Source organism: Ranitomeya variabilis, chromosome 2 (genome assembly GCF_051348905.1).
Source record: "Ranitomeya variabilis isolate aRanVar5 chromosome 2, aRanVar5.hap1, whole genome shotgun sequence".
NCBI lineage: Eukaryota > Metazoa > Chordata > Amphibia > Anura > Dendrobatidae > Ranitomeya > Ranitomeya variabilis.
Window position 1 is genome coordinate 168853150 of NC_135233.1, and position 25697 is coordinate 168878846.

Genomic DNA, 25697 nt, shown 5'->3' on the forward strand with positions numbered 1-25697 from the left:
AGCTATTACGGCCCTTTTAACATCCAAAGAATGGTATCTTTCCTCTTCCTGATTTGTGGGGTTACTATAGAAGGAAGGAAGGAAGATTTCTTGGGATCTGTGGAATTTAGTCCCTACTTTAGGTAAGTAGGAAGGGTCTGTCTTTAAAACAATCCTATCCTGGAATATTGACAGAAAAGGAGGGTCTACCGGTAATGCCTGAATATCGCTTACTCTTCTGGCTGATACTAAAGCGACAAGAAAGGCTGTCTTAAGAGAAACAAACTTTATGTGGGCCGAGTGTATCGGCTCGAATGGTTCCCCCGTTAGGGCCTCTAGGACTAGATTAAGATCCCATGGTGGTATGTGGGGAATTTGGATTGGTTCTGCCCTTTGACATGCTGAAATGAACCGTGCTACCCATCTGTCTCCCGCAATGTTATGACTATATAGGGCTCCCAGAGCCGAAACCTGTACTCTTAGCGTATTGACTGATAAGCCTAAGTCACGACCCTTCTGGAGAAATTCCAAAATAGCAGAAATAAGGATCTCTCCTGACAGACCTGTAGGGTAGAAAGTTAGAAATTTTCTCCATACTTTTAAATATATGGTTGTTGTAGACCTCTTCCTACTAAGTAAAAGGGTATCAACCTCTCTGAAAAACCCCTGTTTTAATAGCTGCCTTTCAAACACCACAGGCTGTCAACCGCAGGCCCTTCACATGAGGGTGGTTGAAGGGACCCTGAGAGAGAAGGTCCTGAGTCTCCAGAAGAATCCACGGATCTAAGAGACATGGCTCTGAGGCAGGAGAACCATGGTCTCTTGGGCCAGAATGGTGCTATTAGGATTATGTTCGCTTTGTCTTCTCTTATCTTCCTGATCACAGTTGGAAGGAGTATTAATGGAGGAAAGGCGTAAGCTTGCCGGAATGTCCATGGAACTTGGAGAGCATCCAGGATATCGGGGTTGTCGGAGAGGAATAATGAAGCAAACTTTTTGACCTGTCTGTTGTCTCTTGTTGAAAAAAGGTCTATGTCGGGAGTGCCCCATTTCTTGGCTATCATCATGAAGACACGCCGACTGAGTACCCACTCTCCCTGATGGAGAGTGTGACGGCTGAGGTAATCTGCCTTTGAGTTGTCCACTCCTCTGATGTGTAGTGCGGACAATGAAAGGAGATGTTTTTCGGCTAAAGAAAGAATGGCCTTTGATATAGACATGAGAGCTCCTGATCTCGTTCCCCCTTGATGGTTTATATATGCCACAGAAGTCATGTTGTCTGATAGTATTCTTGTGTGAGTTCCGTGTAACTGCGGAAGGAATTTACATATGGCATAATAAACTGCTTTTAGTTCCCTTACATTAGACGAATCATCTGACTCATTAACAGACCACTGGCCTTGAACTATCTGGTCCCCTAGATGTGCCACCCAACCAGTAGGACTGGCGTCAGTAAAAATTACCTTTGAAGGTTTAATTACCCAAGGGACTCCCCCAACTAGATGATCCAGCTCCACCCACCAATAGAGGGACTCTATTACGTTTAATGGGAGGTATAAACGACTACCCAAATGGCTTTGAAATTTACTCTCCTCCTGTAAAATTAAATACTGTAAACGCCTAGTGTGGAATTGAGCCCATGGAACCGCCGGAATGCACGACGTAAAAGAACCTAAAAGGGACATACCATCTCTAAGGGAGATCACAGGGTTATTAATTACCGACTGTACTTTTTTTATTATTATAGACTGTTTGGATTCTGGAAGAAAACATCTGACACTCAGAGTCTAGGATAAGACCCAAGAACGTCTGACGGGTTGTTGGAGACAATCTGGATTTTTCCCAGTTAATCAACCATCCTATTTTCTGCAGGGATGAGATTGTCTTAGATAGGCGCTGTTTACATTGTGAGGGGGAGTTCCCAACTACCAGAAGGTAATCTAGATATGGAACTATAAGGGTATCTTTTAATCTTAAAAACGACATCACCTCTGACATTAATTTAGTAAAGACTCTGGGAGCTATTGACAGTCCGAAGGTCATGGCCGTGTATTGAAAATGATGTATTTGCCCATTAATCATTATCGCCACACGCAGATACTGCTGGTGTTCGATATAAATTGGCAGATGATAGTATGCATCTTTGAAGTCGAGGACTGCCATAAAGCATCCCGGAAATAAAAGTTTAATCGCGGACCTGACCGATTCCATCTTGAAGGTGTGGTTTTCTAGAAAGATGTTTAGCTTTTTAAGATTTATTATAGTTCTATATGATCCGTCAGGTTTTGGGATCAAAAATAAAGGGGAGTAAAACCCCTTCCCCCTCTGATGATCTGGGACTTCCACCAATACCTTTTTGGAAAGGAGATTCATTATTTCCTGTTCCAAAAACGGTTGTTGAGATTGAGACTTCACAGAAGTCAATAGGAATGAGTCCGGAGGGACTCGGGTAAATCTTAATTTTAAGCCTGAGGTTACGAGGCTAGTAGCCCAAGGGTTGGAGGTTACAGCACGCCATTGTGGGGCGAAATGAGATAGTCTACCACCCACTGGTGGATCTGTATTAACGCGGTTTATCTTCCCTTTTAAATGGTCGTTTTCCGAAAAAGGAGCCTCTTTGTTTGTTATCTTTATTTGCCCAGTGGTCTTGGTTTTTGAAATCCCTTCTCTTATTAAAGATGGGCTTCCGGAAGGCTCTCCTATAGGACGGAAAATAGTTATTAGGGAACCCCTTTTTCCTTTCGCCCGCTTTAGTTAGGATCTCATCTAACTTTGTACCAAAAAGGTACTCACCCTGGCATGGAAGGCCACGTAATTTTGATTTTGTTTGGGCGTCCCCCTTCCAGCCTTTCAACCACAGGGCCCGACGAGCCGCGTTAGTTAGGCCTGCTGATTTGGCCGCCAATCTAATCGAGTCAGCAGATGAGTCCGCTAAAAATGCTGTAGCGCCTCTGATTAGGGGTAGGGAAGCGATCAATTTTTCTCTGGATAGTCCTCCTTTTAAACCCTCTTCCAGGTCATTAAGCCAGACTAACATGGACCTTGCAGTGCATGTAGCCGATATAGCCGGTCTAAATGCCCCAGAACATGATTTCCATGCCCGTTTTAACAAAGTATCGGCCTTACGATCCAGTGGGTCTTGTAAGGAACCGGAATCTTCTACAGGGAGCAAGGATTTTTTTAGACGTGGATGCAACCGCTGCGTCAACCTTTGGGGCTTTGGCCCAGATAGACATGTCTTCATCCTTAAAGGGATAACGTCTTTTTGATGAAGACGGTAACCCTTTCTGCCCCTGGCTCTCCCATTCTTTAGTAATTAAATCTTTGATTGGAGTTATTAGGGGAAAGGTAGGCCTCTTCTTTTCTGATAAACCTGCAAACATAATATCCTGTGGTGTTTTAGGATCTTTACTGCTTTTAATACCCATGGTGTTACATACAGCCTTCACCAGATTATCTATGCTTTCTGTAGGAAAACACGTATCTTGCTCCCCTTCTGAGGAAATATCTTCCAGGGAGGCATCCGTATAATCTTTATCAGAAGAATGGACTGACTTTGGCGAATTACACATTCTGCTCCTAGATTCAGGAAGGCTTTCTGAACTATGGAAAGCCCGTAACTCATCTCTAATCATCTGTCTGATGTCATCAGATCTTATAGAAGCTTCCTCCTGTACCGTTTTCTCAATACAGATAACACATTTTCTTTGTATAATTATCCGGGAGGGGCTGGGTACATAAGGCACATTGTATGTGCTTTGATTTTTTCCGATCTTTTTGCCTATGGTATATAAATAAGAGGGGCCATAATTAGCTTAATAGGGAGGGTACACACTCACCCCAGTGAATCAGATGGTCAAGGTACCGGCCGTAGAGGAGGAGATGCAGGCACAGGCTGAGATGAAGATCGGTTAGATCTCTTCTCTTTTGCGCTCTTTGTGGAGGATTTTCGTCCGCTGCTTGCGCTGCTGTGAGGAAAATTAGCTGTGTCCTCTGAAGGCACCGCTGAGTCCCGAGGTGGCGTCGCCATGCTTGGACGCCGAGGAATCAGCGCCGGCGTCCTTTAATGCTGGGCGCCGCCATCTTCTTCCTGTTGAACCCGGAAGTCCTCACCACTTCCGGGTCGCGGCCATCTTGGATTTCGTGCGCACTGCCCGGCGTCATCTCCGCCCTGTTCTCACCCTGGACGCTCCCACCTCACCTCCAGGGGAGCTGAATGGCAGTTACACACCTGCGCATATCGCCTGCAGCGGCGTTGCGCTCCGGAGCATAATTACCTGCCGCAGGCCCGCTGATGCGTCCTCCTGCCCGTAACCCATGCGACCTCATGCCCTGGCCTCACGGAGCCTGCCAGCAGAGGGGGGAAACTGACACCAGGACCCCCGACGCTGCTTCCAGCACTGGAGCCCCTGCCGTCCTCACAGGTAAACCGCACAGGCGGCATCCAGGCTAGGTATCCTCTTCTCCATGGGTTCCCTTAGGAACAGGAAACCAACTGTGGGAGCGAGGGGGACCGCCCCTTTTATTCTCTCCATAGGGTTTCCTGTTCCTAAGGGGCGGATCCCCTCTCTCAAGTGGGTGCTGTCGTGGCGAAGAGAAAAGAGGCATTTTAAAAACAACAATTTGACATGATTACTGAATAAGACAAGGGAATTTAATAAAAAATTGCTAAGGGTAAGGATAGAATATATATATATATATATATATATATATATATATATATATATATATATATATATATATATATATATATATATATATATATATATATCCTTACCAATTTTTCCCTTAGCACTGCCATACAGATAATACCTAATGAAAGTGCCTAAGTAAACTTATCATGAGAGCCAATTCATATTGAGCATTGCTGCCCATAACCCCATACATCATTTTACTTACATAAGTGTTAGTCCCGGCTTAGGTACCCCCTTGTCTTGCTTTATTCAGTAATTACGTCAAATAAATTGTTTTTAAATAGTAATTGATTTGCCTATGCCTCTTTCTCCTGCGATATGCATGGTAGATATGAGAAATACGGTAACTTTATATTAATGTAAATATATTTAGAGTGGGAGGCCATAAAAGTTCCTGTACATGTAGTGTGTAGGTGTCCCAATACTTTTTATTCTGAGTGTGTAGTAAATATACATTTCTTCTTTTCACAAATGGTCAATTATGGCAGAGAAAATATGCAGGAAATTCCCAGTGCTAATCAATGGATCTCCTGCAAACAACCAAATGGCACCTTAAAGCAGGACAGTGCAGTACCAAAAAGGTGTAATTAATTGTGGTTTGTAACATGCTAGGCCCCAACTCCCAAGAGATACCATAATAAAGTTTAGATCGATGACAGGCCAAATTTCTCTAGTTTCACTAGAACAAATTAGGTCAGGAAGCAGTTTGTAAAGAGAATTATATACTTACCAATGTATTTAGTACTCACCTAGTATGTTTAACGATACAAACCAAACTACTGAAAGAAATAGAATGACAGCGTTACACAGGCCAAGAACTGTATGATGCAATACAAAGAAAGACCATTGTTATTATCACTGAAATGTACCCCAGAGATTTCACTCAAAGCTCTGTGCAATACAAGTCTTTTCTCATGCACTCATTGGTCTATTTTTTTCCCCTTTGAATGGAGTATTTACCACACTGCCAAGCAAAATCTCAATTTCACGTGCACTAAAAATTTTTTTTTTTTTTTTTTTTTTTAAATGGAAGAGGCTGGATTCAACCCAGGATATAAACTTATTAAAAAAACAACAACATCAGAATAAAATTTAAATAGAAAGACATATTTTGTGGAATGTAGGGAGGCTCCAATCCTCATCCAACCTGGCTATAAATATGATGTACAATAAGTCCATGATCTTGGTGCTTGATCTTCTGGGCAAATCTGGTCATGGGATTGCGACTATTACAGCACACCTTGATGTTTTTTTTGCTTCTTCACTGCAGCACTGGAGTGGTGCTACTAATCCAAGTTTCCTACCTCAGTCTTATACTTTCCAGCCACCGTCTTCATCTTTTAACCACATCCTTCCAGTAAGTCTCCACCAGTTTGTGACCTGTCTGAAGGCTCCAGTGTTCGTTGGGCGAGCGGGAGGTCACAAATCAATAAAAGTGTACGAGAGCCAGAACAAGGTTCAGACTTGCATTGAAAAATTGTGTTAAACCTTCTCACTACTGATCCATCAGAAGTTGCAGTCACAAGTTTGCGGCGTAGGAACAGAGCGGCACCAGAAAGCTGAAGACAACGGCTGGTACTTAGGGAACTTACATTAGTAGCACCACTCAGTAGCAAAAAAAAAAAAAAAACCTGGGGCACTTTATTAGCTAAAGCAGTGTAGACATGCGCACTACTTACATTAAGTGCAATCAAGTACTTACCGATCATGGTCTTGCCCGAATGCCAGTGCTCACAAGTAGCCATTACAAGGCAAGTCTATGAAGTGGCATAACAAGGCTCCATAGACTAAAGGCCCCGTCTCACATAGCGATTTACCAACGATCACGACCAGCGATACGACCTGGCCGTGATCGTTGGTAAGTCGCTGTGTGGTCGCTGGGGAGCTGTCACACAGACAGCTCTCTCCAGCGACCAACGATCAGGGGAACAACTTCGGCATCGTTGAAACTGTCTTCAATGATGCCGAAGTCCCCCTGCAGCACCCGGGTAACCAGGGTAAACATCGGGTTACTAAGCGCAGGGCCACGCTTAGTAACCCGATGTTTACCCTGGTTACCAAAAAAAAAACAAACAGTACATACTCGCCTTTCGGTGTCCGTCAGGTCCCTTGCCGTCTGCTTCCTGCTCTGACTGAGCCGCCGTACAGTGAGAGCAGAGCGCAGCGGTGACGTCACTGCTGTGCTGCGCTCTCACTGTACGGCGGCACTCAGAGCAGGAAGCACACGGCAAGGGACCTGACGGACATCAGATGGTGAGTATGTACTGTTTGTTTTTTTTTTACATTTACGCTGGTAACCAGGGTAAACATCGGGTTACTAAGCGCGGCCCTGCGCTTAGTAACCCGATGTTTACCCTGGTTACCAGTGAAGACATCGCTGGATCGGTGTCACACACACCGATTCAGCGATGTCAGCGGGACCTCAACGACCAAAAAAAGGTCCAGGCCATTCCGACACGACCAGCGATCTCGCAGCAGGGGCCTGATCGCTGGTACGTGTCACACATAGCGAGATCGCTACTGAGGTCGCTGTTGCGTCACAAAACTTGTGACTCAGCAGCGATCTCGCTAGCGATCTCGCTATGTGAGACGGGGCCTTTACAGTAAAAGTGACTCCTGGCTCATGCAGAACCCAGTGTGAGCTGGCTGGTCAGAATGGCAGTCACTAGTGTGAAAATGACCACAGGGGTGCTGGAAACTGGGGAAGACTGCATTCAGTAAGTATTTGATTGCATTTACTGCATACGTTTACACAGAATTAGCAAATAAAATTAATAGGATTGCATCTTTAAAGAAAAAGTAAATATACTGTGCATATAAAAGTCTGGTAGGAAGTTACTCACATTTGACAGTGAATTCATGCACAGGATTTCTGAAAGACACAAAAACAAAATATTCACACATCTATTAAAAAAAAAAAAAAAAAAAAAACAGCTCGAGTACCTCTAAGTGTAAAAACATGCAGATTTACTAGCTGTCGGTATGACCTATGCCACGCTAATACTAGGCATCCTAATGTTCGCACTACAGCATATAAAGTAAAGCGTGACATCAATGAGAGAAACAGAAGCCCCGATAGCCTGGTTTCACATTTATAGCAAGGGGATGGGGAACATGGTCTGCAAAACAAAAATAATTCAAATTGTGCAGACCTCCACAAATATAGCTTTCCCAAGCATAAACGCAGTACTGCCAATGGGATTGGAAGCAATACTTCAAACAGAAAACCATTGAATCCATTGGAGCGCAATATAACAATGCAGCCCCTAGACACTGCCTTTTGCCGATCTGCTTCCTAGCAGTGTGTACAGCGTGACATGCCAGCAGACTGTCTAAAGTTAGGTTATACTTCTCTTGAGCAGTTCTTCAGGCAAAGCCCACCATTCTGGAAGAGGCTGCCACAAATTGCATTTTCTGCTTTTGCCCTGCCTATAGTGGTTGCTTACTGCTTTTATTCTTCAGTCTTATTTCAATCAAAGGCAAATTACAAACCTAATTATGTAAGCCAACACTTCTGAATCTTTACACCAGACCCTGATATGGTTATACAAAGTTTACATTCAGAACCATGATCACACATTTGTAAACGTTGCCATTTTCTTAAAATGATCACACAGGAAATTAACAAGGCACCAGAGAAATTATAGGAGTACTTTATTTCAGACTAAAAGGGGGACAATCCCTTTGTGTAAAAGGGATTAACGGAGTTATACAACTTACCAGAAACTTTTTAATTAGAATAGTAAATCAAGCATGTATTTATTTACAAAGTCAGTTCATTGGAGAAGCTCCCATCCAAAGTTAAAAGACGGGAGTCAGGCTTGACAAACTTTACCTTACGGGCATTAAGCCACAGAACGTCAGTTGCTCCACAGTATTTTGCACCATTCAGCTGGGACATAGGTGAAAATCTGTCCATGTAACGGTATACTTTATACCATGCTTCTCATCGCAGGGTTGGGACACCGCAGAACTGCTTTGCACAGGTCTTGGGGAGCATAAAGCAGCTGGTGTTATCTGAGGCGACTGCCATGCCATGGCCTTTGAGATGTGCATATGGATCAAGGCCAACTGCTGTAAAATGGACGGCATCCCAATCCACTAGGTTATAGTGGAGAGAGTGTGGAGATCAGCACATTCCTTCCATCTCTTTAATTGCAGTCAAGTCTAAGCATATCACAGACATGGCAGTTGTATGGGGCAGGGATTAGGTTTCTCAGAAGTTGGTGATAATCCCAAACACAAGAGTGTAATTCACTTTTATTTATTGCAAGTGTTCTATGGATGGATTCCAGCTCAACCTCGTTAGAGGTTAGCAGGCAAAATGGAAAGAACTGACATTTTTCCCCAAAAAAATGCTATAGTAATATAACTCACAATATCATTAGTTTACAATGATGGTGCAACTACAAGCATACTAGGCAAATAAGAACTGCAAGGGAAGAGGAGGTGGAGATACAAACACGGCTAACTTCATACAGATCCCACACAACTAGATTTACAAGTTTAGTTTAATAAGAAACAGGCAGATTCGCCTTTTCTTTGAAGAATCAAAATTTAACAAATGGCAAACACAGTTTTAAACCTTCACAAGTTAAAGTCTATGCGGTTTCCACAGGTAAAGCAGAAAATGTAAGAGCTATTGACATACACTCCAACCTCACCAACTTGCTTGCAATCTTTTAATGTTTAATTTTCTAAGATTATACTGTTTACTTGTCAAACAGCCTGCATGCCCTCACAGATCATGATGTTCACTCCCTGAACTAACGTGATATATAGTAATTGCAGGGTCACCAAGGGACCACTAAACGGGCCTAAAACCTTTACGTTAATGTTTGACAGCTAAACCTGACTTCACTTCCTTTCCTAGTGCTCAATGGAGTCATTTTTGCTTAATAAAAAACGCCAGTTACAAAGCAATCTCATTACTTTTTATATGGTAAAAAAAGAGAAAAAATAAATGTACAGATAAAATGTAAAACCCTGAAATACTGACACATTCTCTTAACGTGCACAATGCTGAGGTTCTTATCAATCACTTTAAAACTGCAATAAAAATGTACAAAAATAAAACTCAACCCAAAAAAGCAACTAAAATGAACCAAAAGCAGTAAAGAACCCGCAGGCACTTCCTCTTGTGGAATGTTTGTTTTGTTTTAATGTTAGCCTAAAGAAAACAGTCGACTTCTTGTGAAGGTTTTGAAGAGAAATGTGTATCAGTTCATTTTTATTTGGGTATTCAATAATATCCTTGGTGGTACTGCTGGCTCCATGGCTTTTGACCCCAGTATTGCTGCAATTAGAAAAAGGGGTAAATATTAACATGTTAACAAGCTTGTAAGCTTAGATGCCAACAAGAACTGCTTGGTTATGTGTAACATTTGAATTTCAACTCATTTAACTAGGAGCCTAATTGTGACTAGATACTAAAAGATCCTTTAATGTATCCTGCAGTAAGGTGGAATATCCGCTAAATCTAGAGTCAGGTGCATCCTTGGTTGAGCCTGTAACAAGTCACTGTTGGGGACTCTTAGGTTTGCGCAGACAATACTTACGCCCTGCTGCGGCTGCTGCCACTGGTTGTAACCCTGAGAATGGTTTTTGAAGCCACGGTTGTTTCCACGTCCTCTGAAGTTCTGCAGATGTAACAGAAGTCAGGCATTAAAAATCAAGTTAGATGCAATTAGACATTTAAATATCTAGAGGGAAAAAGTTTTTGGACTATAAAGAAACTTTAGCAAGAAAAAAAAAAAAAAAAAAAAAAGTGGGACCAGCTCTCCTCCTACAAGACCATCAGTGCAGGACAGGAGAAAAAGCTACAAGGATACTGCAGATACTGAGCAGCCAGAGGAGCTGTCAGGTCACTAGATCAATAACATGCCAGGAAAGATCTTCAAAATAAAGCAGCGCTGGGCGCGTTCAGCAGTGTTGTACATGTGTGCGCTGCAGACCGTACATAATGTGCATGCTGCAAAGTTATGTGTAAAATGCACAAGCCGCAGAGAGACAATTACCTCCATATTCTATCCTAGTAAATTAAAATGACGAATATTGACCTCTACTACACTGTACACCACCAGGGAAGTTTTGGGTAGTAGGAAATATTCCCATTTTCAACTGTATAAATCTTGGGTGCACCTTATAATCCGAAAAAAAAACCACAGTATTTTTAGCTTCTACCACCTTTTATAAATTCTACATGAGGTGAGAAGATTACATTAGTTGCACTGTATAGCGCAAGTTCACTTTCTGAAAGATGGCCCTAGAGAAGTATATATGCATGAATCGTTCAGTAGATCACAGGAAGGCAATTTAGATCATTTATATAATGGAAGAGAATGATTTCAAGTGGTTAAGAAAACTGCTACACATCAACTCAGAAGGTAGGCTCAAAGTCATCTGGATTAATGTAGTTTAATCTATATGAACTATGGCTTTATGATATAAAGCTAAAATAAGCATTTGTAAAGGGGATGATCCTGATACTAATTTTTAATGGATGTCAAACAAATAAAAAAATACCCATGACGTTTTACCTGATTGTAGTTTCCACGGCTGGGCATAGAACCACCACCACCTCCACGGCCATAATTCCCACGGTTATTGTAACCACCCCTGTTATGATAGACAGGTGCACGAGGATATGGATAGCCAACTGCTCCTCCACCTCCACCACCGCCTCCGCGCTGTGACATATTACCCCTCCTGTTATATCCGCCACGATTCACTGGAGCTATTAAAATAAATAAATAAATATATTTTTTACATTGACATTAAAGAGGGTTTGAATTTCAGGGAAAAAAAAAATTAAAAAAAATCAATTAGTTACTCAGAAGTTGCGCCACTTTTTTTCTTTTTTATATAACCTTTTCTTAAAAGTTTTGCCTTGTTTTCTGAGTTATAGTTTTGTTTCTATATTCCACAGATGGCTATGGAGTGACTATCTTGACTTACTCTATGGAACGAGTAGACAAGAATTTTTACATACCTCCACCACGGTAGTTTCCTCCACGCATATTATAGCCTCCACCTCCACGGCCTCTATGTCCACCATGACCATGCCCCACTCCACCTCTGGACTTGTTTTTGTTCTTGTTCACTTTTTTAGCTCCCACATTTTGCTTCTTTTCAGGTGGAAGAGATTTTTTGCTCTCCTCTTTATACTGCTCTATAAGTTTCTCCGCTTCTTCTTTTTGCAGTTCCACATAAACAATTTCATCAAAGCACTCACTGGATTCTGGTAGTGTATAATTCCCTGTAAGATAGGCCAAAATTCGGAATGCATTTTCACCATGAGAGGAACATTACAGGCATCAGTAGATAGTCTCACCATGTAAAACAAAACAAAAAGAAGAGAAGGATTACTACCTTTCATTTTCAGCACAGCGTGCTCAGGAAGGTCCTTTCCTTCAACCTCAGCTTTCTTTTGCGTTCTCTCTTTATAAATCTCATCACTTGGACACACAACAACAGCCTTACGCTGAAATCCAGCAAACAGGCACATTTTTCTCCTCTGGGCTGCAGAAGATACATTTGTCTATAACAATAGAAATAATACATTTAGCCAACTTTTTTTTTTTTTTTTTTTTTTTTTAGGGTGGGTGGGTGACATTCCTCTATGCCCTCCCAATCAGGGGGAAGGTAGAATAAAGAAAAAGTAGCAAAACCAGTTACAATCTTTCAGTCAAAACACCATGTGAAGGCCTAAAAGTTCAAGCTATGTAGAATGCAAAATCAAATTAGGCAATAGAAACAGTAAGGCTACGTTCACATTTGCGGTCTGCGCCGCAGCGTCGCCGCATGCGTCCCTATATTTAACATGGGGGCGCATGGACATGCGTCGCACTTGCGTTTTGCGCCGCATGCGTCCCTGCGGCGCAAGCGTCCGGGCGCAGAGGACGCAGCAAGTTGCATTTTTGCTGCGTCCAAAATCAATTAAAAAAAAGGACGCATGCGGCGCAAAACGCAAATGTGAACGTAGCCTAAATGTTTGTGTGACAGTAATAGGATTGATCACATCGCATGCCAGATTAGCCAGGTAAAGATCACCATTATGCTGCAGCCCTGCTGTAGATGCTACTTGTGCCACTATAACCAGCAGTCTTCAGTGACCATCTGCTGTATGTCTGTAAAGAGATCAGGCTCTTAGGAAAGCCGATCAAATACAACATATCTGATTAAGTTATTAGATTTTATAAACTCTAGCCACAATTACCCAATAAAGACCATGACAGGTAAGATTGGTCAATTATTACTACTTAACCCACAGAAATGCACACAGGCATGGGTGCAAAGTATAGATGTATAGGCAGCAATTCATGTGTGAAGCAGTACATGAAATAAAAGATTGGGCTGGGACCATCAGATACTCGGACACGCTTTGCTATGGCTCAGCAGATGTAGACACCACGCTGTCATCTTTGTGTTATAATAGAGCGATTTTATGAAATCTTACTTGATCTAGAATAAAGTTCCTCTTCTTCCGAGCAGCAATTTCAATGAACTTGCTAAGGCATTGTGGGGCCCTCTGCAGCAAAGCATTTAGTTTTCCTGTGTCAGTCATCTTTTTATTACCAACCTGAGAGAGAAAAAAAAGTATGTTTATACTGCAGGTGATTGCCCAGATTCATAAAGACTCAATTTTCTCGCTGGTCTTAATGAGGGCATGTTGGAGTCAGATGCTCCTAATTCATTAAGTTGTACACCACTTAATGAAATAGAAGCGAGTGAAGCACATGAATCTTACCATCATTCTTTCCATAATATTGTTTGTTCCAAGGACATTGTATTTTCCAGGATTCTCAGAAACGTGTTTATTGGCCCAAGTGGTTTTACCAGCTCCTGGCAAACCAATCACCATGATAACCTAAGAATAGAAAAACAGTAAGAGGAGAACTGCATTGTAGAGGGCCAATGAATGAGAAATACAGGTGACGTTCGCACCTCACAATCCTTCTTTTGCTCAGGCCCTACAGGACCTCTCATCCGATCATCAAGGGAGACATTCTGAATAAATGTAAAACCTTCAGGAACGGGGAAAAATGGTTCAGCTTGCTGGCCGAAGTTAAACTCAACAGCACAATTGTGACAAAGGACATGTGGGAAAAGCGGTCTCTCGGATAGCATATCTTTATCCACTTTAAAAGCCACTCCTAGGTCCTGCCCATTTTTCGCAAATGAAAGCTCAATTTCTTCACCTTCAAAATTCTACAAAACAAAAGTAGAATATAAAACGCGTAAGAATCTATACATCCTGAATGATAAAAGTATGCATATCCGATCTTGATACAAAAGGGCAAAGAAACTTACCGCCATACAGGCGATGACATCATTCTCATCATACTTCTCACCGTACTCTTCAGTCACCGCATTGCAAGACTTGGATCCTTTTAGTGAATAGCCATAGGAGTCGTCTTCTTCACCTATGGAAGTTATATAAATCAATTTAGGACAAATGACAAGACAGACAAATCAGCAATAGATAAAACTTTCTGATGCAGAGTAATATATGGTCAGTTAATCAGTCACCAATATTCCTATACTTTTCATTTGAGTAAATAAAAAAAAGCCACTCCTCTCTGATTATTAAGTCAAACAGATTTGAAGATGAACGTGCAGAATTAAAGACAATACGTTTCCTTTTAAAAAGGGTTTCCGGCCCTTTGGTTTGCTTACAGTGACAGAACACTTCACATGCACAGGCAGCAGACCAGTATCCACCTACTCCTGCTGTTAGCTGAGCAGTGTAGGCACACCATCCCGAGCCCATTAGCAGTACCACTTGTTACGTGCCGCAGGCCTGGGGACCATTATAAACACTTCATAGCAGGACTAAGTGTACACCGGACTGCTGCCTCCAACTAGGTGTTTTCAATCACTCACAAATTTGTATTAATATGAAGTATATTAGAAAGTTTAAGTTGCATTTTACAGGGATTACGCATCATTTATAGAAAACCCTGAAAAACTTCAGATTTGACATTTTAACATACCTAGCATAAATCCACAGGAGTTCAAGGACCAACCAATGCGCACCTCATGTACATCAATATCCTTGGAGTACAGATGTTTCACAGGAACCTTTTCTGTCACCTGAGGGGAAAAAAAAAAAAAACCATTTAGCACAGAGGCCAAAAAATAAACTGATTTATATGACTTATCCATAACTTACCTTCATCTCAAAGCAGACTTTGCCGCTTGAGACACCATAAGAGGCTCTGCCACCAGCCCACAGGAAAGCAAAACTCTCCATTGTAAGAGAAGTGGCACTTAAACGATCTCGTGAAATCTTGAAGTGAAGATCACAGTTATCTAGTAAAAAAATAAATAAAAATTACACAAGGCTGAAGTAGTAGGTATATACATGTGCTAAAGAAATTGATAACATATTGGGTCCTTGGCCAGTCATTCCGGGTCTGACACCCTTGCACTATAACAGGCAGGTTGTGGATGAACATGTACTGCATCATCTGTTAATCAGAAGAAGCCCTAAGAGGCCCTTGTCATAAGGACAATTACTTACTTCCATGTTACTTTAAATTTGCATGTCAAAGTACCGTAACTATGCATTCTTCATTTAGACACCCAATAAGCAGTTTGCAGCTGGCTCAGCTTCAAATGTAACTTCGGCATGTCCATCCACCCAACCACTAGTCTACTCCCCTCTGCCCAACTTGCTGCTCACTGCATGTTAAATGGAACCTGTCAGATCCCCATGCCCTCCAATCCATCAGCATTCAACTATGTGTGATCAAACTCCCTCCCTAACCATAACCAGTCCTGTATAACAACGGAGTTAAATAAAGGCTTTAAAAAAGCATTTATAGCCTCGGCTTTCCCTATGCCAATGAGGGCTTTGAGTAGTCGATGGGGCGATAGTCCCCCAGATTAGTCAGCCCTCTTTCCATGTTATCACACCCCTGTGGGCATGACAATTTGCACAAGCCGCCCACATCACCAGCCCCTGCAAATCTGTGCACGCGTGCCAGTCATTCCAGCAGCATCACTGCATCTCTGAAGCCGGGTGTACTCTTCCCAGCTTCAGAGACAAGCACTGTGTATGACCAGAAGCCATCTTCTAAACTTCAGGAAATGCAGTGTGCATCTCTGAAGCCAGGAAGCATACACCCGGCTTCAGAGATGCAGTAGGAACGAGCTGGCGATAAGGCTGGCTCGTGCAAATGTTACCACACCCACAGAGGTGTTATAACATGGAAAGAGGGCTGACTAAGGCCAAGTTCACATTAGCATTTGGGGGCTTTGCGAAGGGCTGCGTACTTCCTCCGTTAAACTACACCTACTTCTGCATGCGTCCTGCGTAGCCATCTATAACATTGGGTATGCAGGATATGCGGATGCTTTGTTTTGACGTGCCCGCCGACCGCATGGGAACGCAACAAGTTGCGTTTTGTGCAGACGGCGGGCACGTCAAATCAACGCATCCGCATATCCTGCATAGCCAATGTTATAGATGGCTACACAGGATGCATGCAGAAGTAGGCGGGGCTTAAAGGAGGAAGTATGCAGCCCTCCGCAAAGCCCCCAAACGCTAATGTGAACTTAGCCTAACCTGGGGACACTAATGCCCCACTGACTAGTCAAAGCTCCTTAGCATGGGGAAAAGTGGAGGTTATGAAAGCTTTTTTAAAGCATATAAAGGAATTATGTTATACAGGGCTAGCTACAGTTAGGGAGGGAGTTTAATAACAACATAGCTGAATGCTGATGGATTGGAGGGCATGGGGACCTGACAGGTTCTCTTTCAATGTAATCAGTCTTTAGCAGCAGAGACTCTAAGGGATTTCAGAAGATTGTGGATTGTCTGTGTCTGCTCCTGAAGCCCATGACAATGAAGCAAACTTTTAGTTCAGTGTAAGCAAGCCACTGGATAATGGAAGGCACAAGGTTGGGTGAAACAATGTTCCATCCCCTATAGTACTGTCAGAAGACAGAGGAATCCCACAGAAAAACAGTGGATTACAAGTTGCAGATCTTGAAAACAATTCCTGGACATACAAGCTGCATCAAAACCAGGTTTAAAATGGGTTGTTTCAAAATAAGTGGGTAAAATAGCAAAACTGCATGTAAAATGCAAGCACATTTAAAGCTTAATAAAAATAGTCTCCATTGTCAAGAACAGAGGCATAGTGCACAGCTCATAGTTTGTATTACTGACCACTATGTAGAAGTGGCTAGTTACCTAGGCAAGGAGAGCACACGACAAGCAGATTCTATGCCAGCGTTTCCAAATCCAGTCCCTTGCAGCCCCCAGCAGATCATGTTTTCAGGATTCCCTTCATATTGCACAGGTGAAAATCTGTGGCAATTTCTGATGCCTTGATAGTATTTCTATGACCTGTACAATACCAAGATAATCCTGAAACCCAGATCTGTTAGGACTGGATTTGGGAAATGCAGCTTCACAACCTGCAAGCGCCTAACAAGTCTTAACCCAACTAATTGCCCACATACCGATTTTGAAATGGACGTTGCTACTTACAGGTGTCAAGAAGAACATTTGTTTCATCCAGTTTTTCATCTTCCTCTTCTACTGGTGGTTGTGGGGACTTAGACCTACAGAATTTTGCATCATTAGTTATAAAACCATTGGTTGTATGGAGATAGAAAGTATCCCATTAGATGAATGTAGTCTACAAACCTGCTGTATTTGTTTTCTTCTATGTATTCAAAGTAGCCCCGGCCATGATCCTCACGTGGCCTTTTGACTCCCCGTTTCTTATCCTTTTGATCTTTGCCTTCTAGGGGGAAAAAAAAAAAAAAAAAAAGACACATTGGAAGCTTTATTCCCCTGACTCTACACCATTTGTTCTGACTGTTCGCTGATAGACATTGTATAATTGACAATTTAAGTTGGTGCAGTGATCAATGTACCCATATTTCCCAGTTGGTGTAAATGAGCTTCAGACATAATTAAAGTGCAAGTTCATATGTAAGATAGTACAAGGCTGGTTTGTTAATAGGGATGGTCGGGAAAAATTACAATTTTACAAGGCTTTGTACATCAAATATTAAAGGAAGCTGAAGTTATCTGACGATGGCAGACAATCATAGGTCACAGCATCTTGACGCCACCTAGAACAGCGATTACGTCCTTTCAGTGTATACAGACTAAGCGACCTGCGCTGGACCCCCATAAGTAGGAGAGTATAACTTTCTTAATATTCCAAGCAACAGGCAAGTTTTTTTTGGGGGGGCAGAAAACCCTTTTAATACATTGTTTGTTCAAGATCTGTAACAAATGTCCGATGTTAGCGTCAGTAGGACCAACCATCCTCTGTCTATATGGGCACACAAGTCGTAGGAAGCTGAATAAAATGATACCTTGATATCTGATGTCTTATTCCAGAGAAATCCACATTTTTCTTATATGTAAGTGAGCTGTTACTATCTATAGGACGGACACCGATCTGCCTCCAGAGCTTATTATAAATGAAGGGGGCTTTACCAGCGTGAAATATGTAAAGTCTGCTCTCCTGATCTACCGTACATAGCGGACACTGGCAACGCCTGCTTTCATTTATAATATCTCTGAAGGCAGATTCTCATATCAGTATCTGGCCCACAGATCTATAAACACTTCATTTGCACATAAGAAAAGGTGGGTTTCTCTGGAATAAAATACTAGATACCAAGGTATCACGTTATTCAACTTCCAGTGATGTACCGTATATGCCTATATACACTGCTTAGGAGGGTTCATCGTACTGACATTTCCTTTAAGTGCTGGCTAACAGATAGAACACTTACACCATACAAGTACTATCGGTATGGATGCAGCTCTCACACAAGATGCCCAAACACTAGTGACTGCAGCGCTCACGTGGCATAACATTATGCAAGCACAGACACCTACAGCCAACATCTCCACTAAATGCCACTGCATGAGGGGAGAATCTGATAATTACTTTACATGGGGTGAGGCAAAGCTTAGAGGGGTTTTCCCACAAACAACGTCATTTTCATCCACAGACCTCGGAATAATCATCACTTCCACAGGACTGAATAAATGTTTTACCTCAAAAAAAAAAAAGAATCGCCTGTGATCCCATGCTGTCCTGTCTGTATACTCTCGTGTCCTCCCCTGCCCAGGAGCTGTGGTATGATCAGACAGCAGGGGCACATGCATAAGATTATCTCAGCACAGGGACATTGTATTTCAACACATCCAATTATGGAAATTATTATTCCAAGATCTATGGATTAAAATGAATCTTGTTCATGGGAAGACCCCTTTAAAAAGGGGTTTGTCAAGCAGTGGGCATACCTGAACAGTTGTCCCAACACTTACTACAGAAGAGCAGCATATACAAGATTGTAAGACCAACGCTGAATACATTCTATGAGAGTGGGACCCCATCAGATCAGTGGTGTTTCATGGTGGGCCCCTAGTGGTCAGACAGTACCACCTACCATGCGGATTGGTGTTGTCACCTGTGGGTAAATCCTTCAAAAAGATACAGCAAAGTGTGTGACATTAGGGCAGGACTCCCACATCCTGACAACCATCAGCGAGTAACATTGGGGACCACCCCTGTTACATCCAGATAGGGGGATCAGCATCTCCAGGGGAGGGCAGTCACCCAGCAGGACCCCACATCCTACAGTAATGAGTCCGCACTGCTAGACCCGTGGATTATAATCTGGGCCGTGACAATCCGCACATCACCCAGCTGGACCCCACATCCTACAGTAATGAGTCCACACTGCTAGACCTGTGGATTATAATCTGGGCCGTGACATAATCCACACATCACCCAGCGGGACCCCACATCTTACAGTAATGAGTCCGCACTGCTAGACCTGTGGATTATAATCTGGGCCGTGACAATCCACACATCACCCAGCGGGACCCCACATCTTAACAGTAATGAGTCCGCACTGCTAGACCTGTGGATTATAATCTGGGCCGTCACATAATCCACACATCACCCAGCGGGACCCCACATCTTACAGTAATGAGTCCGCACTGCTAGACCTGTGGATTATAATCTGGGCCGTGACAATCCACACATCACCCAGCGGGACCCCACATCTTAACAGTAATGAGTCCGCACTGCTAGACCTGTGGATTATAATCTGGGCCGTCACATAATCCACACATCACCCAGCGGGACCCCACATCTTACAGTAATGAGTCCGCACTGCTAGACCTGTGGATTATAATCTGGGCCGTCACATAATCCACACATCACCCAGCGGGACCCCACATCTTACAGTAATGAGTCCGCACTGCTAGACCTGTGGATTATAATCTGGGCCGTGACAATCCACACATCACCCAGCGGGACCCCACATCTTAACAGTAATGAGTCCGCACTGCTAGACCTGTGGATTATAATCTGGGCCGTCACATAATCCACACATCACCCAGCGGGACCCCACATTTTACAGTAATGAGTCCGCACTGCTAGACCTGTGGATTATAATCTGGGCCGTGACATAATCCACACATCACCCAGCGGGACCCCACATCTTAACAGTAATGAGTCCGCACTGCTAGACCTGTGGATTATAATCTGGGCCGTCACATAATCCACACATCACCCAGCGGGACCCCACATCTTACAGTAATGAGTCCGCACTGCTAGACCTGTGGATTATAATCTGGGCCGTGACAATCCACACATCACCCAGCGGGACCCCACATCTTACAGTAATGAGTCCGCACTGCTAGACCTGTGGATTATAATCTGGGCCGTCACATAATCCACACATCACCCAGCGGGACCCCACATCTTACAGTAATGAGTCCGCACTGCTAGACCTGTGGATTATAATCTGGGCCGTGACAATCCACACATCACCCAGCGGGACCCCACATCTTACAGTAATGAGTCCGCACTGCTAGACCTGTGGATTATAATCTGGGCCGTCACATAATCCACACATCACCCAGCGGGACCCCACATCTTACAGTAATGAGTCCGCACTGCTAGACCTGTGGATTATAATCTGGGCCGTGACAATCCACACATCACCCAGCGGGACCCCACATCTTACAGTAATGAGTCCGCACTGCTAGACCTGTGGATTATAATCTGGGCCGTCACATAATCCACACATCACCCAGCGGGACCCCACATCTTACAGTAATGAGTCCGCACTGCTAGACCTGTGGATTATAATCTGGGCCGTGACAATCCACACATCACCCAGCGGGACCCCACATCTTACAGTAATGAGTCCGCACTGCTAGACCCGTGGATTATAATCTGGGCCGTCACATAATCCACACATCACCCAGCGGGACCCCACATCTTACAGTAATGAGTCCGCACTGCTAGACCTGTGGATTATAATCTGGGCCGTGACAAAGCCCACACATATAGTGACATCCCCCTCACCACTGCCAGAGGACACAGATTCCCAAGACAGCAGCTCATTAACCTCTGCTAGGCCCGAGCGGTCCCGTCACCGCCAGTGAGTACGAGCGTCCCTCTGATGGCCCCATCCACAGCCTTTTGTTCTCGGCGAGAAGCCCCTTCAGGGATGTCTGACCCCTCCTAATGAGAAGACGGGGCACAGGGTGATGGCCGGAGTGTATGGGGGCTGCACAATGGGGTGAGACCCCGGCTAGCCTTTGTACGCCGCGCCCCTCCCCCACCACAGGCACAGATGGGGCAGAATGGCTGAGGCCGGAGCAGGTGGGCGCACATCGGCCCCCGGACCTGACGTCACACAATCCCGGCCGCGCACTCACCGCCCCGGGCGGACGCTCCCGCATCCTCGCACTTGATGGCCATGAGGGGCCGCGGGCCGCTGGGCTGGGCGCCCTCCTCCTTCTTGTCGCCGCCGTTCTCGTCCGCCTGCTCCTCCTCCTCCAGGCCTACCGGGATGCCCTCGTCGTCGTCCTCCTCCTCCTCATCGTCCTCTCCCTCCTGGAAGCCCTGGTCGTCCCCATTCTCGTCCTCCGGGCAGACGGCACTGTTTTCCTCCTCCTCCTCGGCGCCATCGTCCTGGCTCACCTCTCCGCCGTTCTCGCCGCCCACCTCCATGCCCTCCTCGTCCTCGTCTTCCTCCTCCTCTCCCACTCCCGCCTCGGCTTCGTCCCCGACATCCATCCCTTCTCCGGAGACTCCCCCGCCCACAGTGCCGCCGCCAGAGGCGCTCTCGTCGTCCAGCGCGGCCTGCAGCCTCTCCATCAGATCGGCCTTCAGGCCCTTATCGCTCAGACGCCTCTTCTTCAGCTCCTCCTTCAGCTCTGACACCTTCAGCTTCTTCACGTTGACCGGGGAGCTCATATTTGCAGCGGTGATGGAGTCCTGCTCTGCCACTGGCTGTATAGACTGCTCTTTCTCCCTGCGTGCAACTCCTTCAAAATGGCGGAGAAAACAAGGACGGAGCGCGCTGCCCTCTGGGGGTGGAAGAGAATGAGCGTCTGTATGAGGGAATCGCCGAAGGTTTAGTGACTCCGCCCCTGTAAAGGGCGTGGTATAGTGCAGCGCGCTCTCCCAGCCCCGCCTTCCATTCAATGTAAAACGCTCTATAGCGCCACCTAGCCAATCTTCCTATTAGAAGCAATGTGGCGCGAAATAAACCAGCGTTAGTGAGCATGCGCAGTCCACCTGTACAACACCGCCATTATCAGTCTGTCAGCGCGCCTCGTGTTCATTCGGCCCACAGCCCGTACCGTAAGAGGGCGGGACTGACAACCGTCCTCTTCCACAGCTGACTGTGCATGCTGTGGTCAATCATGTGAATTGTGACGAGCTGTCTCAGTAGTTAGTACTGCTCTAGTCAGTGGTCCTTGGACATAACACAGAGGCCAAACCCATGTGCTGCTTTACTAGGGCTCATACCCATATGTGAGAAAAAAAGTTCCACTATCAGGACTGAACAAACAGTCGAGTGACATGCGAGTACAATGCGATATTCACACACCTAGCAGCTGATTTACATCCAATTGCAATGTGATTTCAACATGAGCTTTTACATACAGCAGTTCTCTGTTATGTACCCATCGTTTTCAAAGGAAATATTAGTCAAAATACACACACACACACACACACACACACACACACACACACACACACACACACACACACACACACACACACACACACCCCCCCCCCACACCAAAAGGTGGCTACTTTGAAGAACCTAGACTATAAGACATATTTTCAGTTGTTTCACACTTTTTTGTTAAGTATATAATTCCATATGTGTTAATTCATAGTTTTGATGCCTTCAGTGTGAATTTACAATTTTCATAGTCATGAAAGTATAGAAAAATATTTAAGGCTATGTGCACACGTAGGAAAAGAGGTGCAGAATTTTCTGCACAAAATCTGCACCTCCTGGCAGAATTCGCAGCCGCGGATTTGCCGCCGATTTTGTGCAGATTTTCTGCTGTTTTTGCCACTGCGGATTTCTATCATGGAGGGGTGCAGAAACGCTGCAGATCCGCCCAAAAGAAGTGACATGCTCTTCTTTTAAATCCACAGCAATTCCACACTGCTTTTTCTGCACCATCTGCACAACTTTTTTTGATTTACATTGTACTGTAAATCACAGTGCGGATCTGCAGTGTTTCTGCACGGAAAAATCCGCTGCGGATCCACAGCAAATCTGCATCGTGTGCACATAGACTAAAGAGAACCTGTCACCCCCAAAATTGACGATGAGCTAAGCCCACCAGCATCAGGGGCTTATCTATAATATTCTGTAATGCTGTAGATAAGCCCCGATGTATCCTGAAAGATAAGAAAAAGAGGTTATATTATACTCACCTGGGGGGCGTTCCCGCTGCGGTCCGATCCGGGGCCTCCCATCTTCTTACGATGACGTCCTCTTCTTGTCTTCACGCTGCGGCTCCGGCGCAGACGTACTTTGTCTGCCCTGTTGAGGGCAGAGCAAAGTACTGCAGTGTGCAGGCGCCGGGACAGCAATTATTCTGCTGCCATTGACGTCACATTGACAGAGCAGTGCCTTCTCTCCCACTCTGCTCTGTCAACAAGGCGTCACTGCTCATGTCATGCTGATTAACAGCTGGTTCCATGCTTCTTATCTGTAGGGAGCCGGCTCTTAATCAGGATGACGTCAAGAGTGATTACCCGTTGACAGAGCAGAAGAGAAAGAGCTGCTCGGTTGACGTGAAGTCAAAGGAAGCGAGAAAATCACCACCTAAGCCAGAAGAGATGTCACAGGGCACAACAGACTGGTAAGTTCTAAGCACTAGAGTTGAGCGACTTTTACTTTTTTAGGATGGAGTCGGGTTTCATGAAACCCGACTTTCTCAAAAGTCGGATCGTGTGAAATCGGCCGATTATTGCGAAAAGTCGGGGATCCGACCGAAACACAAAACCCAATGCAAGTCAATGGGGAGATATCTCTCTCTCTCTCCTCGGACAGTGTAAATCGCTACATCCAAAACGGTAAGATGGCGATTATACCCCCCACCCCCGTGACGCCACAGAAAGCAAGACGAGACCTATGCCATCACGCTGCCCACACTCCTTCATTGGCTGAAAAATGGCGGTGAAACCGTCATATGAAACGCGACTTTGGCACGAAGATCGCCGACTGCATGGCCGATCCCACACTTTCACGAAACCCGACTTTGCCGAAAGTCGGCGACTTATGAAATTGACCGATCCGTTTCGCTCAACCCTACTAAGCACCATTGCAAAAAAAAAAAACAACAAATGTCACGGATAACTCCTTTAACCAAATCTGTGGATACACTCTTTGTTCTATCCAGAGGCGTAACTGGAGCCTAAGGGTATGTGTCCACGTTCAGGATTGCATCAGGATTTAGTCAGAATTTTATGCAGGTAAAATCCTGACCAAATCTGCACCTGAGGTCACTGGCAGGTCACCTGCGTTTTTCGTGCGTTTTTGATGCTTTTTTCATGCGTTTTTTTACGCGTTTTTTCATGCGGATTTGTGTGTGTTTTTGTAAGCTCAATAAAGATATACCAAAAAAAAAGGGTGGTGTCATTTCTTGTATAACCTCTTCATTTACATACTCCATTGAAGAATAATGTTTACACACACAGACAGATGATAGATAACAGATAGATCGATAGATAGATAGATAATAGATAGATCTATCATATTTATCTATCGTATCTATTATCTATCTATAAATATATCTATCGATAGATATATCTATAGATAGCTAGATAGATATATCAATAGATAGATAATAGATAAATAATACCAAGCCCGATGTTTAGTATATCTATGTATCTTTATTCTGTTTGTCTGCCTGTCTGTCTGTCACGGAAATCCCAAGTTGCTGATTGGTCGCTGCAAAATGGCCACGACCAATCAGCGACGGGCACAGTCCGGCGGTGAAATGGCCGCTCCCTACTCCCCTGCAGTCAGTGCCCCCTCCAGTCAGCGCTCACACTGGGTTAATGGCAGCGTTAACGGACCGCGCTATGTCGCGGTGTAACGCCCTCCGTTAACGCTGCTATTAACCCTGTGTGACCAACTTTTTTACTATTGACACTATATACTCACCCTCCGTCGGCCCCCGGATCCAGCTGAGGCCTTTCCCGCTCCTCGCGACGCTCCGGTAACCGGTCCATGCATTGCGGTCTCGTGAGATATTGACATAGCGGTCTCGCGAGACCACTACGTCATCATCTCTTTCGAGACTGCAATGCACTCTTGGGACCGGAGCGTCGCGAGGAGCATCGGTAAACGCCTCGCCTGGATCCGGGGCCGACGGAGGGTGAGTATAGAACTATTTTTTATTTTAATTCTTTTTTTTAACAGGGATATGGTGTCCACATTGCTATATATTACGTGGGCTGTGTTAGATACTGCGTGGCGTGGGCTGTGTTATATACTGCGTGGGCTGTGTTATATTCTACATCTCTGCTATATACTATGTGCGCTGTGCTATATACTACGTGGCTGTGGTATATATTACGTGGCTGGGCAATATACTACATCGCTGTGCTCTATACTACGTGGCCTGTGTTATATACTGCATGGGCAGTGTTACATACTACGTCTCTGCTATATACTACGTGGCTGGGCAATATACTA

General features: G+C 44.4%; 1 protein-coding gene across 1 annotated transcript; it reads right to left on the reverse strand.

The window, feature by feature from the left end:
* Positions 1 to 8310: 8310 nt before the first annotated feature.
* HNRNPU (heterogeneous nuclear ribonucleoprotein U) lies at positions 8311 to 22175 on the reverse strand. Its single transcript, XM_077283158.1, has 14 exons — positions 21397 to 22175; positions 17335 to 17434; positions 17176 to 17249; positions 14848 to 14987; positions 14669 to 14768; positions 13986 to 14098; positions 13620 to 13883; positions 13423 to 13542; positions 13132 to 13254; positions 12045 to 12213; positions 11665 to 11931; positions 11213 to 11409; positions 10232 to 10312; positions 8311 to 9969 (listed from the first exon to the last, which is right to left on the reverse strand). The coding sequence occupies exons 1-14, from the start codon at positions 21935 to 21937 to the stop codon at positions 9916 to 9918; spliced, it is 2343 nt and encodes a 780-aa protein (XP_077139273.1). The 5' UTR covers positions 21938 to 22175; the 3' UTR covers positions 8311 to 9915.
* Positions 22176 to 25697: the final 3522 nt, after the last annotated feature.

What these genes read in the sequence shown, in the direction of transcription:
- HNRNPU (XM_077283158.1), bottom strand. Translation starts at nt 21,937, where the DNA reads ATGAGCTCCCCGGTCAACGTGAAGAAGCTGAAGGTGTCAGAGCTGAAG. An exon ending in ATATTATGGAAAGAATGATG is followed by an intron (nt 13,255 to 13,422) that starts GTAAGATTCATG and finishes TTTCTCTCTCAG; the next exon opens with GTTGGTAATAAAAAGATGAC. An exon ending in GGAACTTTATTCTAGATCAA is followed by an intron (nt 12,214 to 13,131) that starts GTAAGATTTCAT and finishes CTATTGTTATAG; the next exon opens with ACAAATGTATCTTCTGCAGC.